At 42.6% G+C, this 14,348-nt stretch overlaps 3 protein-coding genes across 3 annotated transcripts; 2 read left to right on the top strand and 1 right to left on the bottom strand.

The window, feature by feature from the left end:
• Window positions 1-79: 79 nt before the first annotated feature.
• Window positions 80-2,044, top strand: RHO25_004967 (uncharacterized protein; the record flags this gene model as incomplete). Its single annotated transcript, XM_023595877.2, has 1 exon — window positions 80-2,044. One exon carries the CDS (start codon window positions 80-82, stop codon window positions 2,042-2,044), a length of 1,965 nt encoding a protein of 654 aa, XP_023457889.2.
• Window positions 2,045-4,751: 2,707 nt separating this feature from the next.
• On the bottom strand, window positions 4,752-5,762 carry RHO25_004966 (uncharacterized protein; the record flags this gene model as incomplete). The annotated part of the gene is made up of 1 exon (XM_023595876.2): window positions 4,752-5,762. The coding sequence occupies one exon, from the start codon at window positions 5,760-5,762 to the stop codon at window positions 4,752-4,754; it is 1,011 nt and encodes a 336-aa protein (XP_023457883.1).
• Window positions 5,763-6,740: 978 nt separating this feature from the next.
• Window positions 6,741-8,147, top strand: RHO25_004965 (uncharacterized protein; the record flags this gene model as incomplete). The annotated part of the gene is made up of 1 exon (XM_023595875.2): window positions 6,741-8,147. One exon carries the CDS (start codon window positions 6,741-6,743, stop codon window positions 8,145-8,147), a length of 1,407 nt encoding a protein of 468 aa, XP_023457882.1.
• Between the last annotated feature and the right edge of the window lie 6,201 nt (window positions 8,148-14,348).

Genomic DNA, 14,348 nt, shown 5'->3' with positions numbered 1-14,348 from the left:
AGATGGCTTTGAACAAGGAAGACCACTCGATAATGGACGGTTTATAACTGTCAAACCACTCAACCATGGCTCATTCGGCATGGTGTTTGCCGCTCACGACACCCACACCGGACAAGACGTCGCCATTAAGTGCATCACCAAATCTGGCGCCAACACCAACTGCCCAGCTGCAGTAGCCACCGACGACTACTCCGAGGAGCTCAAGATCCACTCACGATTGCCGGAGCACCCCAACATCGTCAACACCGTCTCCAGCTTCCAGACCGACAACCATACGTACATGGTGCTTGAGCTCTGCAGCAATGGCGACCTCTACGAGGCCATTCGCATGGGCAAGGGACCACTTGAAACAGGTCACGTTCGCGACTTCATGCTGCAACTCGTCAGCGCCGTCGAGCACTTGCACGACAATGGAGTCTACCACCGCGACATCAAGCCGGAGAACATCTTCCTGACCTCCGAAGCCACCATGAAGCTGGGAGACTTCGGACTGGCCACGACGGACACCTGGTCCACAGAGTTCGCTGTTGGCTCGGACAGATACATGGCTCCCGAACAGTATGACGCTGGTGTTTACGGATACGGATACTGTCCAGCACAGGCCGACGTCTGGGCCATTGGCATCGTCCTGCTGAACGTCCTGTTCCAGCGCAATCCGTTCGCGACACCAACAATCAAGGATCCTCTGTTCGACGACTTTGCTCGCGACCGCCAAAGCCTGTTTGACGTCTTTCCCAATATGTCACAGGATACTTTCAATGTGCTTCAACATTGCTTGGCTCTTGACCCGTCGAATCGGTCTCTGACTGCCGTCAAAGAAGCGCTCGAGGCGGTTGTCAGCTTCACTACCGACGATGAGGCGTTGGACGACTTCTGCACTGATCAATGCGAAATCGCTCCAATCGCAACCGCTGCTCGCGAGCCGTTGCGAACGCCCTCGGTGACCAGCCCCAACCTTCCAGGTGTGGACTCTTTCCCATGGACCGCCGCCCTGCTCAAGACGCCGCAGAAGCCGACCCGTCAGTTGTCTACAATCCAAGACGAAGACATGGACTTGTTTCCCGCGTCTGCCAACAACTCAGAGTGGCAGTACGTCGACGCCGACGAGGCTTCCCTCTCTTCCAATGTCGACTCGGGCTTGGGCTTGTCTTATAAGTCCACCAAGTCTATGAAGTCCATGCACTCTACGGCTTCTTCTCTCAAGAAGCCAAAGTCTGGTTTCGTGGGATCCTTGCCAATCAGCTTCTCTCGCCCAAAGACCTCTCCCTATGGTACCAGTGGTGGCTTCTCTAAGAGCTGGAGCGATCTCTGGGACGAGGAGGAGGAAGAAGCCGACGCTGCAGAGGAAGCAATCGTTGACAGCGATCCCATACTTGACCAGACTGGAATGGTGTTCGATGAATCGCGCGCCGTCGAACCAAGCACTCCTCAACTCAACATCATCGCTTTGGAAGACGGTCGAGGCAGTGTGACGCCACGTCAAGCGTTCGCTCGACTCGATGTCAACGCGCGCTCTGCGACACCCCTGACTGAGACCGAGATCGATGGTAACGCTGACCAGCCTGCGAAGGTGCTGCCTAAAGTCAAGTCATCTTCCATTCTGGACCGCTGGGCGGCGCTTGGTAACTTCCGCCGTGCTCGACAGGACCCAGTGCCTGCTGTCACTCCTATCACCGCTGTTGCCACTCCACCCAAGACCAAGTATTCGGATGCATTTGCCAGCTTCACCTCCTTCGGCAGCAAGAAGAACAAGGCCCAGCCTCAGCCGCAATCCACTTTAGAGCCTGAGCCCAAACGACAACGTGAGCGTGCGCCTTCGTGGCGCCAAGCAAGCCCTCAACGACCTCGGTCGAACTCTGTCAGTGCCAAAATCTGGCAAGAGGACAACAATTGGCGCGAGCACAAGCAACCGCCACTTCCGATCAAGACACAGCCAACGACGGTACAGCGCCCTGTCGAGGTACAGCGACGCTGGCCGGAACCCAGTCTCTTTGACGATGATGCCGGTTACTCTGAAATCGGCCACTTCAGGATGGATATGTAATCATCCTGCGCGCTCGTGTTAGTTCACAGCCTCCCTTCTACGTCAACGCTGTCGGCACATTGCTGTCCATGGTGTTGGCACCCCAATACTTTGTCCAACTGGTTTTTCTTTTTTTCATTCTCACAACAACAACATACTGCAGAAGCATGGTATCTAGGAGTTCTTTTTGGAAAGGCATGGTGCAAAGCACCGAGGGCTGGGCGTTATTGAAAATGACAAAACTGCAGATATGATATCCCCTGTACAAATGGACAAAGTAGCGGGAAGGATGGGAACGCTTAGCTTCACTGATGGATGACAACAACCATACCATTTGTAAAGCATCACTCCATAAGAGTGATTGTACTGAACAACACAATTTTTAAAGGCGCAAAAACTCTTCTCTCTTCCTGTCTCAATTTTCGATGTCTTCTTCTCTTTGCTGTGATTATGTTTTACTGATTCCACTGCAGATTGATGCCACGCCTGTGCTTTGTGATGAATCATGGCAAGTACGATGATGAAGAGATGGGTAGTTTTGTCATCTGATGTTTGAGTACAGCAATGGTTCATGTTTGTGGTGGAATACAACAGCTACTGTGATGAAATGATGGAAGTGGCATCGCTTTGCAATCTCGAACATGTTATTTCTCTACTGTGCATCGTAGATCGATATCTACTTCCTCGAGACACTCGTAGCATCCGACTGTCCGTATTCCGTTGATGATATTCTCATATCTATCTTCGAATTTCTCGACGACGAATCTGGATTCTACCGCACACCTGAAGAGAGACAAACACGAGACAACAAACTGCGAAAAACGGCAACAGCACAAGGAACTCAACTGTCGGTCTCCCTCCTTCCTCAAACGTACAGTAGCCCGATAGAGTGGTCTCTTGCAGCCGTAACTCAGCAGGGTCGAACTCAGTACCTGAGTACAAGAAGTTGTTGGTTCAGGCACGGAAGCTCATCCTCAGTCAGGCCACTGCTCATCAACAACAAACAATTAAGTCAATTCAAGTTCATCAGAGCTGTGCCGTACATGTGCCGTACCCTCATCATCAGTCTTGAAAGTCTTTGTCATTCAGGAGTCTAGAATGCTGAACTCTCGAGTGCGAAGTCTCATGTTCCACGTTGCGGTATCCGAATCGGAAACTGTCATTCGGTTGTCCAATCTGCGCTTCCTCATGGATGAAGTTGACAGGCCAACGCTCTCCTGTTGGGTTCTCGACCAGTATCTTTGATGTTCTTCAACTGTCTGGAACCGTGTCGCAGCGCAGTGCACGTGTCCCATCATCAGCACCTCGACCCAAGCGACTGCCGAAACTCATGTCCAGCGAGTAATAAGGCGAGCGAACGAATCTCGAAACTTCCATGCACTGCAAGAGCCAAGCAGTCGACATCTTAAGCCTGTCTCTGATGATCAGAGCCTACAGACCCCTGTCATGCCAAGAAACAGGTTAGAGCTTACGGAACGACAGCAAACTTTGGTACTGTACTTATTTTGGAGCCTGGCCTGGCAAAACAGGCAGTAGCGAATGCCAGAATTGATGGAACCACCGATAAGAAGCTCTGTTTTATCGACAAGTCCACAAGTCTCCGTATCTGTCGAGCTCTCATTTCGATACTGTATACATTCATCGGCGATTGCAGAGCTATCGCTTTTCTCACCCTGTGAGATGGATGTCAGCTGCGTTGTACAGGTCTTGTCTTCACACGGCAACCGCCGCTTCACCCGCACTGCTCATCAGCATGCAGGGCAGCAATGACGCCAACGCCAATGCTGGGAGCGGAGGTGCTCGCGATTGCCAGGTACAAGGTTATAGAGTGATAGAGTTTGAATCAGACGGAGCTCGAAAAGCTAGCCATGTTCTGTCCAGGTTGCAGCTACCATGCGCAGGGTGCACCGATGCGTGAGGAGGATAGAGTTCAGGGGTTTGGAGTGTGGAGCTGCTGGTACAACTTCTAGAAATCGCGAGAAAGGCCAGCTGCGTCTTGTTGGAGAACACATGCGTACAGAAAGGTGGAGCAGGTGATCGGAGATGCGTCGTTCTTCGTGGGTCGAGACCATCATGATTGTTCGGCATGTTGCAACGCTTTGCAATAGTAGCACATGTGTAAGCTCGAGATGTCGACTTCCAGTACGTCGATCACGATTGCAAGCGTGATGAAGAGCTTGACATCGTGGTCAGAGACGCATTGCGATCAATTCATATACTGTAGTACTTGCATTGCATGTGCAAGACGTGGAGCACTTGGTGAACAGCCTCACTCAGAGATTACTGGTCAGCTAAGCTCATCAAGGAACGTGGTAGTGTCGCTTTTCACCGGCCCAGTCGTCCAACAAGTCATGGAGTACTGTAGTGTAGAATCGAAGTCGGTATCGGAAACCAAGCTGAGGGCAACAAGAGTAGCTCTGGCATAGCTTGTCTCCTTCGAGGGAGGCCGCCGACCGACATCGAGACTACCGTACCATTCGCCCTGGTTGTCAGCCTGTACGAGGAACAATGAGAGATCGCGAGAAGTGCATTGCAGCTGTTTGAGCATTGATGGTATTGCATATGCCAAGGGAACATGCTCGGTTCTCCAAAGAACACAAATGCCCTGGACTCCATGTGACTTTCTGACTATGCAACATGTGACTTCAGTGCGGGCTCCGGCATTCAAAGGACGGGGCCAATCGCTCTGGCTCGAGTCTGGATTATGTTGGCGTCGTGTCGAGAGCACTTATGCGTCTGTTGACGTGTGGGTTGACGCGATTACGTCTGCCACCTTGGCAATATCGTCCATCGGTACCCACTCCGGCCAGCGCTCGTCTACGATCCAGCTACCGGTCTCTGGTTGGCCCCGACCGCCTTCCTCGAGCTTCCGCCAGACGGTACTGACAACGCGTTTCTTGTCTTCTTCCGGGGAACGTTTGGCACAAAGGCGTACACCTGTTCCTTGCTGACCTCGCCATACCTCAATGTCGATCTCGCCCCGGTCAATGTTCCTCAACGCGACGACGACAGGCGACTCGTCATCACCCCACACGGTGCTATAGGAGTTCTCCCCAGGATAGTAAATACGCATCTCGATAAGGTCGACAGAGTGCTGAAGGTCCCGTCCAAGACACGACCTGACCAGCTGCTCTAGCTGCTTCTCGGAGTCTGGCACGAGTTTGCCTTGCAATGGCTCTTGTGGCAGGGCATGTCTAGTGCCTAGACGTGCCACTCGAGAGGGACAGTAGTGTCGTGGAGTGTAGGATCCTGCCAGATGCACACTCCGGGATTGCCGCAGCAGCTGGGGAGTGGTGGTGTGCAAGATGTGTAGTCCGGAGGGATATTGGACCCACAGCGACGTACCCCTTTGAGTGGGGATGGAGAAGTGCCGGTGGATCTCGTTCTTGATTTGCTTGTTGATCCAGGAAAGGGCGTGGAAGGAGGTCCGGGTGTTGGGGAAGGCGGATTCTGGCGGCTCGACAGTTGCATCGACAGTTGTGTCTGCTACTGCCGAGAGTAATGCAGGTGCATATTGCGTGTCCACGACGGGCTCATGATTTCGCGGGATGCCGGGGTAGGGCGAGCGACCGAGAGCATAGAGTCGATGCACTATGTCAGCTGGCGCTCCCACAATCTTCGCTGTGCCGATGGTTATGTGGCGGCAGTTCAAGATTGCATGGGCGTAGATTTCAAGACGCAGCTCGACGGGCAGGTCGAGAAAGGTACATTTGCTTGGCTTGAGTGGAGAGGAGGCCATGCCGAGACGGGGAGCGGAAAGTTGTCGACTATTCGCCAGGAGATGGATCTGTCGATGTTCTTCGTGAAGAATGACTGGCGGCAGGTGCTCAGCACTTGGTCATACACATCGCCTCCGTTCCTGCAGGGTTCTCAATGGCTGTGCGACGTGCTCGGTGTATCACCGATCTATTCTGAGAGTGACCGCGAGACCACGTCAGATGGTTTGACAGAACGCTGGCTGTTTGGCCCGACGTTGCCGCCCGCCGTTCGCTCGCTCGTTGGCCGACACGAAATGAACGAGCGTACTGCAACCGCTGTATAATTGTCCACCTGTGGCGCCGGTCCGCTGCCTTGGCGCGCAATGGCGGCTGTTGAGCGGGCATATCCTGGTCAATATCGTGCAATGCTCCACGACGCGACATGCTGCGAGCGGCGTTGACCTCTCGCACGCGTCGACGGCCACAGCACCGCCATAGCAATCTCTCTAGCTTTGTCTACTTCCGCTCTCCTCCTCCCCATGTCCCTGCCACGACGCGTCGTTGCGATGCTTCTCGCCCTCATCGTTCACCACGGCGCGAGACCGGCAACCCCGTCCTCAGCTGCGGACACACAGTAGTTAGCATCCCGCAAACCCTTGTTCATGGGTTGATGCGGAGTGCTGGTACTCCCAGCCCGACCTGTGCGACGTTGAACGTGCGCCCCGAACCGAACAGAATACTGCAGCTGCGAAAACTTCGCGCCATAAACAAGCCTCCGCTCCGTTCTCGCGCCTGAAGGACGTCTCTTCTGCTTACTCCGCCTCACACTCGACCATGCTGTCCTCGTAACCGACTCCGACTTCTGCCTTGTGCACCAGAACACGTTCTCGTCTGCATGCACCTATCAAGATCATGCTGAGGAACACGACCACGAGCACTTGACGTACATACATGGTCCATGACACGTCTCGCCTGAATTCTTTCTTCCCGTCCTTCGACATCTACACTCGCTTTTAACCATGGCCTGGATCTGGTCTCACCACGTTGATCGATCGTCCTTGGTCTTTTACTCCACCACATTTCTGGCCTTCATTGCCAAGTTCATTACCATTGCCACCACCACCACGCTCGCTACTACAGCATTGCTCGGCAGATCGATATTTGCTTTGGGGATTACTGCTTCGGTCTTCGAAATTATTGCCCTGGCTGCACTTCTGGTCGCTGTCGGACTCTTTCTCCGCAGGGTTGATCGTGGCTCTCTCGTACTCGTATGGATACCTGGTGCACTTGTCTGTTTGGTCGGATCTGTCTTGGCCTTGATTACTTCTGCCCACGCACGTTCTCTCAACCACGGCGACGATTACAATGACGATCGCTATGTTCGTCATTTGGCTGAAGCCGGCCTGGTCGCCACATCAATCGGTTTAGTGACACAAATATTCTTCTGGGGCATGATTTGGCCTCGCAACGCGCAGCACAGCGTGCTTCCTACAAACGATCAATACCTACCAGATCAACAAACTAAGCAACGATCCGTCTCTGTCTATCTCAATGCGATTGGTATCAAGCAATCGAGCTCTTTCTTTACGCCCATCAAGGGATCCTCAACACCAATGTCGCCAACATACCCCACATTCCCCACCAATGGAACGAACTCTTACAGAAGCTCAGTATCAGAATCACTTCAACCGATGACTTCCAAGACGAGACTCATCCTCCAAAGCCCTTTCGGCTCTCGAAGCTCCCGGGGTACCCAAGCAAGCACTGCAGTGGCCATTCATTCGATCCGTAGCACCGACGAATTCGAGAACTGGGACACTTCTCGCGTGAAGCACTCATTCGATACGTCGTACCAAAAGAAATCTGCGATACCACGACTGGAGCCGATACCAGGTAGCCGGCCAGTCTCGCCAGCCCACGCTCTAGAAGGACCATTTTCCAACGAGCCCGTGCTTGAAGACAAGCCACTTCCGGACTCTGTGGGGCAATCGCCGAAGATTTCACCAGTGGCGATTGTCGAGGCCGAGAAGAGCCCAATTCGAAGCCTACCACCTCTGCACACACGTCGCGGCAGCACGCCGAGCATTGCCAGCCCAACCAGTCCGGCCGTTGAACACCACATTCATCCTTTGTTTCGTTCGGAGTCGCCTGTTCCGCCGCCACTGACATCGCCCCGAACAGTGATCACGGCCTCGCCTTACGGAGGACAAATCTACTCGCCGGAGTTCGCCCTCCAAAGTCCGAGACTTCTTGGGTCCAGGGAAGGAAGTCGGCCTGCAAGCCCGGCGATCCGATCTCGCTCAGGCAGTACCACGATTCCACCCTCACCCATCGAGACTTCACATGAGCCGCTCCCGGAGCGCAGCTTCTCAAGGCTGGCGGAGAAGCTTTCGCAATCAGGTTCGCCGCATGGCCCTAATGGTTGAAATGTCTTCGTTACAGAACGAACTATGTTAACAGAGCATGACACTCACTCGTCACCGCAACCGCCAAAGAATGGTGGGAGCTTAGATACTTTTCAGCCCGTGCAATGGCATCAGCCTTGTACGTACCAGACCCCAGCGCTCGAGCAGGACTCGCTGTGTGCTGAGGGATATCGTCGAGAATTACGTCCTCTTGTGAATTTGCAACCAAAGAGCACAGAAGCCAACCGTCGCTAGGAAGCGACAAGGAAGAGGGTACTGACCAGCTTGCTGGGAATAGATAGAGAGATAGTGCCGCTGTTTAGGATCGGCGCAAGGTGAAGGGACAAGAAACTCGATGGCGATGGGCAACAAAAAAGAATGGAAGGGATTACGCTTCACAGCTTTATGACAGGACAATGATTATGGAGAAATGAAGCTTCTTGTGACGATACGCATATAGTGTATGCAGCGATAGCAAATGCATAATGTCGGTTTGGCATGGCATGGTGGCCACCTCGCATGAACCGGCTCAAGCCCTAACTGCCGGAACATAGACGTTCCGTTCCGAGGCAGTGGTATATAGAGCCCGCTCGTTCGCTACCTTCTATTAAATAGAAAATAAATCTTTACTATACTACTATTTTATTATCTAACTAAATACTCTCTATAGAGAAGCCTATCTATACTAATTAGTATAAGGTCTTTATTAATTCTTATATAAATTAGCTAGCTAGAAGAGCGTAATTAGAACGAGGTTAAACTTATATATAGTATCGTTAGAACCTTAATTAACCTCTAATTATAGCTAATTCTTAGCAAAACTATAACTAGTATAGTATCTTAGTTATATAGCTACTAAAAAGAATACTAAAACCTATATTCTTTAGTTAATTTAATATCTATAGTACGTATTACGATTTAAGATTCTATAGATACTATATCTCTCTATCTAATAGTTAGGCCTTAGGTAAGTAGTATTTTAGACTTTAGGAATTCTTAGTAGAGAGTATTTCTTTATAAGCTTATAGTAGATAGAAACCTAAGCCTTTCTAACTACTTACTATAAAGAGTTTTACTTTACTTTATTCTACTATATCTAGATAGGTTAGATCTCTAAATTTAATAGGTTATAAGCCTAGGTTTATATTATAGCTAGAAAGCTAAGAGCTAGAGAATATAATAGTAAGTACTTTTAGTAGAAGTTAAAATACTCTAGTAAGAGACTTAAAAGTAATAGTAGAATCTAAAGCTATAAAAGAGTTAGAAGTAAAAGAAGTAGTCTTATAGATATAAACTAGATAGTAGAAAGAATAGTATATATAGATAGATAGAATATCTAATATATATTAGTTCTAAGTAGAAGAATATACTATATAGCTATATAAAGATAGAGAATAAACTCTATAAAGTACCTAGGCTAGGTACTTAGTAAATAAAAGTTATAGTCTAATAATACTAGGAGTTAGTCTAGTATTTCCCTACTACTAGAAAGTAGAAAAGAATAAAGTTAGAAGAGTAGTTAGACTATTAGAGAGAGAGAGAGAGTCTTCTAAAGATAGCTATATAAATAGAACTTACTACTTATTTAAAGGAAGATTTTATAAGACTAGAGAATTAGTTTATACTAGATAGGTTATATTTAGAGAAAATAGTTATAAGGTAGGTTCTAGAGAGACTTACTATTAGCTAATAATACTTTAGAAACTAACTAAATCTCTTACTATTTCTAGAATTTAAAGAAGGATTAGATAATTAGATTCTAGAGGCCTAGTTAGATAAACTAATATATCTAAGATTAAAAGGAGTTATAAACCTACCTTTATTATAAATATAGTAGTACTAGGAGGTTCCTATACTAGAGAGTACTAGAGAGATATACTCCTTTAGCTATTAATATATATACTATATATAAGGCTTAGAGTATAATACCTACTCTAGAGCTATCTAGAAGATAGAGTTCTAGAAGCTCTAGCTAAAAGAGAGAAGTCTTAGTATAGTTAATCCTCTACTAGATAGTCTAGTATAAGAGAATTTCTATCTATATATATACTAAGAACTAAATACTAAGAAAGTCTAGTAAGAACTAAATACTAAGATATATAGGTTCTAGTTTACTATATAAAATAAATTTATTTCTTAGCTATAGTTAGAAGAACTTAGTAATATATATACCTAAAGTTAACTCTTTAGAAAATAAAATAGAAATAAGATAAAATAAATAGTACTTTAGTAAAGAGACTATATCTAGTACTCTCTAAGGAGAACTTAGAATAATAGTTTAGAAAGATAGCTATATTTCTTAAAAGAGAAGACCTATACTTAACTATTAAGACCTTAATATCTACTCTAATAACTAATAAGGCAAACTATAAAGTAATCTACTAGATTTAGCTTTATATTAGTAAAGAGAATAAAGAGATAGTATTAGAGAAAGAGATAGTAAAAGCTATCTAGTAAGAGCTAAAGAAGAAGTATAAGGATAATAAAGTATTAGAAAGAAAACTAGTATAGTAGTACTTTACCTTTTAAATAATAAGTTTATAGAGTATATTATAAGTATAGTCTAGCTTACTATTACTTAGAAAGAAGATAAGAGAGGCCTAGCTAGTAATAGTAGAAGTAGTTAAACCTAAGAATAGAATCTAAGTTCTACTTAGTAGTTTATCTAAATCTTAGTTATCTATTAGAGATACTATAAATACCTAACTATACTTATTATCTAATAATATTCTTTCTATTCTAGAAAAGAAAGAAGTAGAGATACCTAGATAACTTAAACTAGAGAGAGGATTAGAGTATTTAGCTTATACTATAAGAGCTATATAGAAATAATAATAAGAAAGAAAAAGAATAGATAACTTAGAGTTATTTAAAGCTAGATAGTATACTCTATATTAAGAGAAGAGATACTTACTATTAAGCTATTAGTATCTAGAACCTATAAGAAGTATAGTCTTAGCTTTTAAAAATATAAGTAAAGTAAGAGCTTTTACTATAATAGAGAATAAGACTAAGGAAAGTTACTAGCTATTAAGAGATAGGTTATTAGAGAGAGTATTACGATTTAAGATTCTATAGATACTATATTTCTCTATCTAATAGCTAGGCCTTAGATAAGTAGTACTTTAGACTTTAGGAATTCTTAGTAGATATTAGAAAGTATAGTCTAGTTAGATATTCTAAGAGATACTTTAGAGATTAGGATTAGGTAATATAAGTTATATAATACTAGGTTATATAGATAGATAATTCTTATATACTAGTCTACCTCTTTTTTAACTAGAGTAAGTAGTACGCTCTATAGATTTCGGTCGAGAGAAAAGCCTTCGAAAAACCCGCGTATATTCCTTTATTTATAGCCTATATAGCCGCTTTCTTTGCTTCTATTTTCCTTCGGATAATACTAGATATCTAGTAAGTTCTTCTTTTACTAGACTCTATCCTTCCTTTTTTCTTTTCTTTTATTCTTCTATATCTCTTCTTTTATAAGTAAGAATTAGTCTAGGACCTCTTCTTAGATAAGCTACTTTACTACTATATATAGCTCTCTCTTTATATTAGCTAGATCTTTCTAGTTTATAGATCTCTTTATTTAGAATAGTAGGTATTTTCTCTTATTCTATTTTAGATAGAATATATATATATATTTTAGTATCTTATACTTCTATTTATATTCGTAGTCTAGTATAAATCCTAGAACTCTTTTTTTAGTAAAGTATTACTTTATTCTAATATACTCTATTCTTAGAAGTATAACTATTATACTCTCTAGTCTAGTAAGTCCTTTATATAGAGTTAGTCTAATAGTAGAGAAAGTAGTAGTTTTCTATACTAGTAGTTATTCCTTTTCTACTTTTACTCTTCTCTTTTCTTTATTTCTTTTCTACTTTCTATTCTACTAATATTTAGCCTACTATATTTTATAGCCTAGGTATATCTATATTATTATTTCTTAGCTTTATACTATCTAGAGGATTTCCTTCTATTTAGTTTAAGTTAGTATTATAGGTTATCTAGCTCTCTTTTCTACTTATACTTACTTTTTAATCTCTCTATACCTATTTTTAATATACTAGTATATAGGTTAGGTATCTTACTTTTTAGATACTTATCTAGCTAGGTTCTAAATATATAAATAGAGAGGAGTAATATTTGCTTCTCTCTCTAGAATAACTATTATAACTAACTTATATACTTCTATAATATTCCTTAGAGCTTCTTTCTAAATCTTCTTAATAGGTTTAGTAAGATTCTTATAATAGCTTTATATACTCTCTAGGTTAGACTAGACTTAGTAGCTAAAAGTAATAGCTAGTCTTACTACTACTATATAGAGGTACTTTACTCTTTAGAAGGATACTCTCTATATAGACTTATATAGTCTCTAAAGTAATTATATTTAGTAGGCTTCCTTTTCTATTACTTATTTAATATATAGGCTCTATTTAAGTTTAGTATCTACCTATACTTTAAGAAGTCTAAGTAATAGTAGTAGTTCTCTATTAAATCTCTAGATTTAGACTATAGCTTTAAAGTTATACTTCCTACTTCTAGTAAAGTAGATTAGCTAATATTTCTATAGTATAAATTCTACTCTATATCTTCTTATCTATTCTTTATATTTCTAGTAAGCTTTCTTAAGTTACTTATAGTTATCCTCTATTAATATACTATATATAAGGATATTAGAGTTATCTATAAACTCTATTACTAAAGTAGTCTCTTTATATAGTATTAGAAGTAGAGTAGAAGTAAAGAAAAGAAAGAGAATTAGAAATAGAGTAAAGCTTTAGAGAATTCCTATATTTTAGAGCTTTAGTTAGTCTATAAATTCTCTAAGCTTTAGGTAGGTAGTTCTATTTTAGAGGAATAATTAGATAAAGCTAATAGTATAGTCTAGGAAGCCTTTTATTCTAATATTATAAAGTAGCCTCTAGTAGGAGACTTTATTAAATACCTCTAAGATATTAAGGTAGAGTATAGATACTATAGCTCCTAGCTTAGTTTTCTAGATAGTTCTTACTTATTTAGTAATAAGGTCTAATACTAAGATAGTAGATCTACTAGGCCTAGTATCTATTTATTCTTCTAGAAGGAGCTTCCTTTCTTTAGTTTTCTTAGATATTCTCTTAGTAACTATAGCTTCTAGAACTTTTACTATTATATTAAGTAGAGTAATAGGTCTATATACTTCTAGCTTTAAGTAGTCTAGTTTCTATAGTTTCCTAAGTACTACTATTATAGAGTACTTAAAGACTTTAGAGTAGTATACTATTCTTAAATATATAGTAAAGAGTTTAGCTAGAATTAGAGTAAGTTATTCTCTATACTCTTTAAATAAGAGGTTTAGTATTTAGTTAGGTTCTAGAGCTTTATTACTAGGTAGTTTTCTAAGAACTCCTTCTACTTTCTTTAGTTAAACTTTAACTTCTATCTAGAATTAGAGTAGTAGTTAGGTATATTAGATATTACTTAAGTCTACTTTCTTTAAGTCTAGGAAGAAGTATCTTACTAGAATTATAGCTTTCCTCTTATTAGTATCTCTATTATATTCTAAGTTAGCTAGGCTTAAGAAGTATAGTAGCTAGTACTTTTAGTTAGCTCTCTTTTTAGTTTATTTAGCTATTTTCTAGATCTTCTTAGAGTTCTTTATAACTTCTTTTATTAGTCTTCTCTAAGCTAGGTTTTACTCTCTTCTTATAACTTTACTTCTTATATATAATACTTTAAGATATAGCTTATAGCTCTATTCTATTTTATAGTTCCTCTATTCTCTTCTTCTTTTTCTTATTAGCTTTATAGTATCTTTATATTCCTAGGTCTATACTATCTTTATATAGCTTAATAGTCTAGCTATTAGAACTATCTTCTCTATAATTCTCTAAATAGAGAATTATATTCTATAGACTAGTATATCTAGATATTCTTTTATATTAAATAGGAGTTAGTTAAGTTAGTTAGTATCTTAGGCTATAAGGTCCTAGATTCTATTCTAGTTAGTAGCTTTCTACTACTTTCTCTAGTTTCTTTCTATTAGCTCTTAGAAGTTAATATAGAGAGTTATTCTAAGAGAGATATAGTTAGAGCTATATATCTCTTCTAAGAGAGCTTTATATTCTTAGATTAGGTTTTAAAGAGAGAGGCTAATAAAGACTAGGTCTAATATTTAGTAGCTAGCTATATATCTTTCCTATATAATTATCTCTAGCTCTAGAGCTAGCT

This window comes from Cercospora beticola, chromosome 3 (genome assembly GCF_033473495.1).
Source record: "Cercospora beticola chromosome 3, complete sequence".
NCBI lineage: Eukaryota > Fungi > Ascomycota > Dothideomycetes > Mycosphaerellales > Mycosphaerellaceae > Cercospora > Cercospora beticola.
This window is presented reverse-complemented; position numbering and strand designations above follow the sequence as displayed.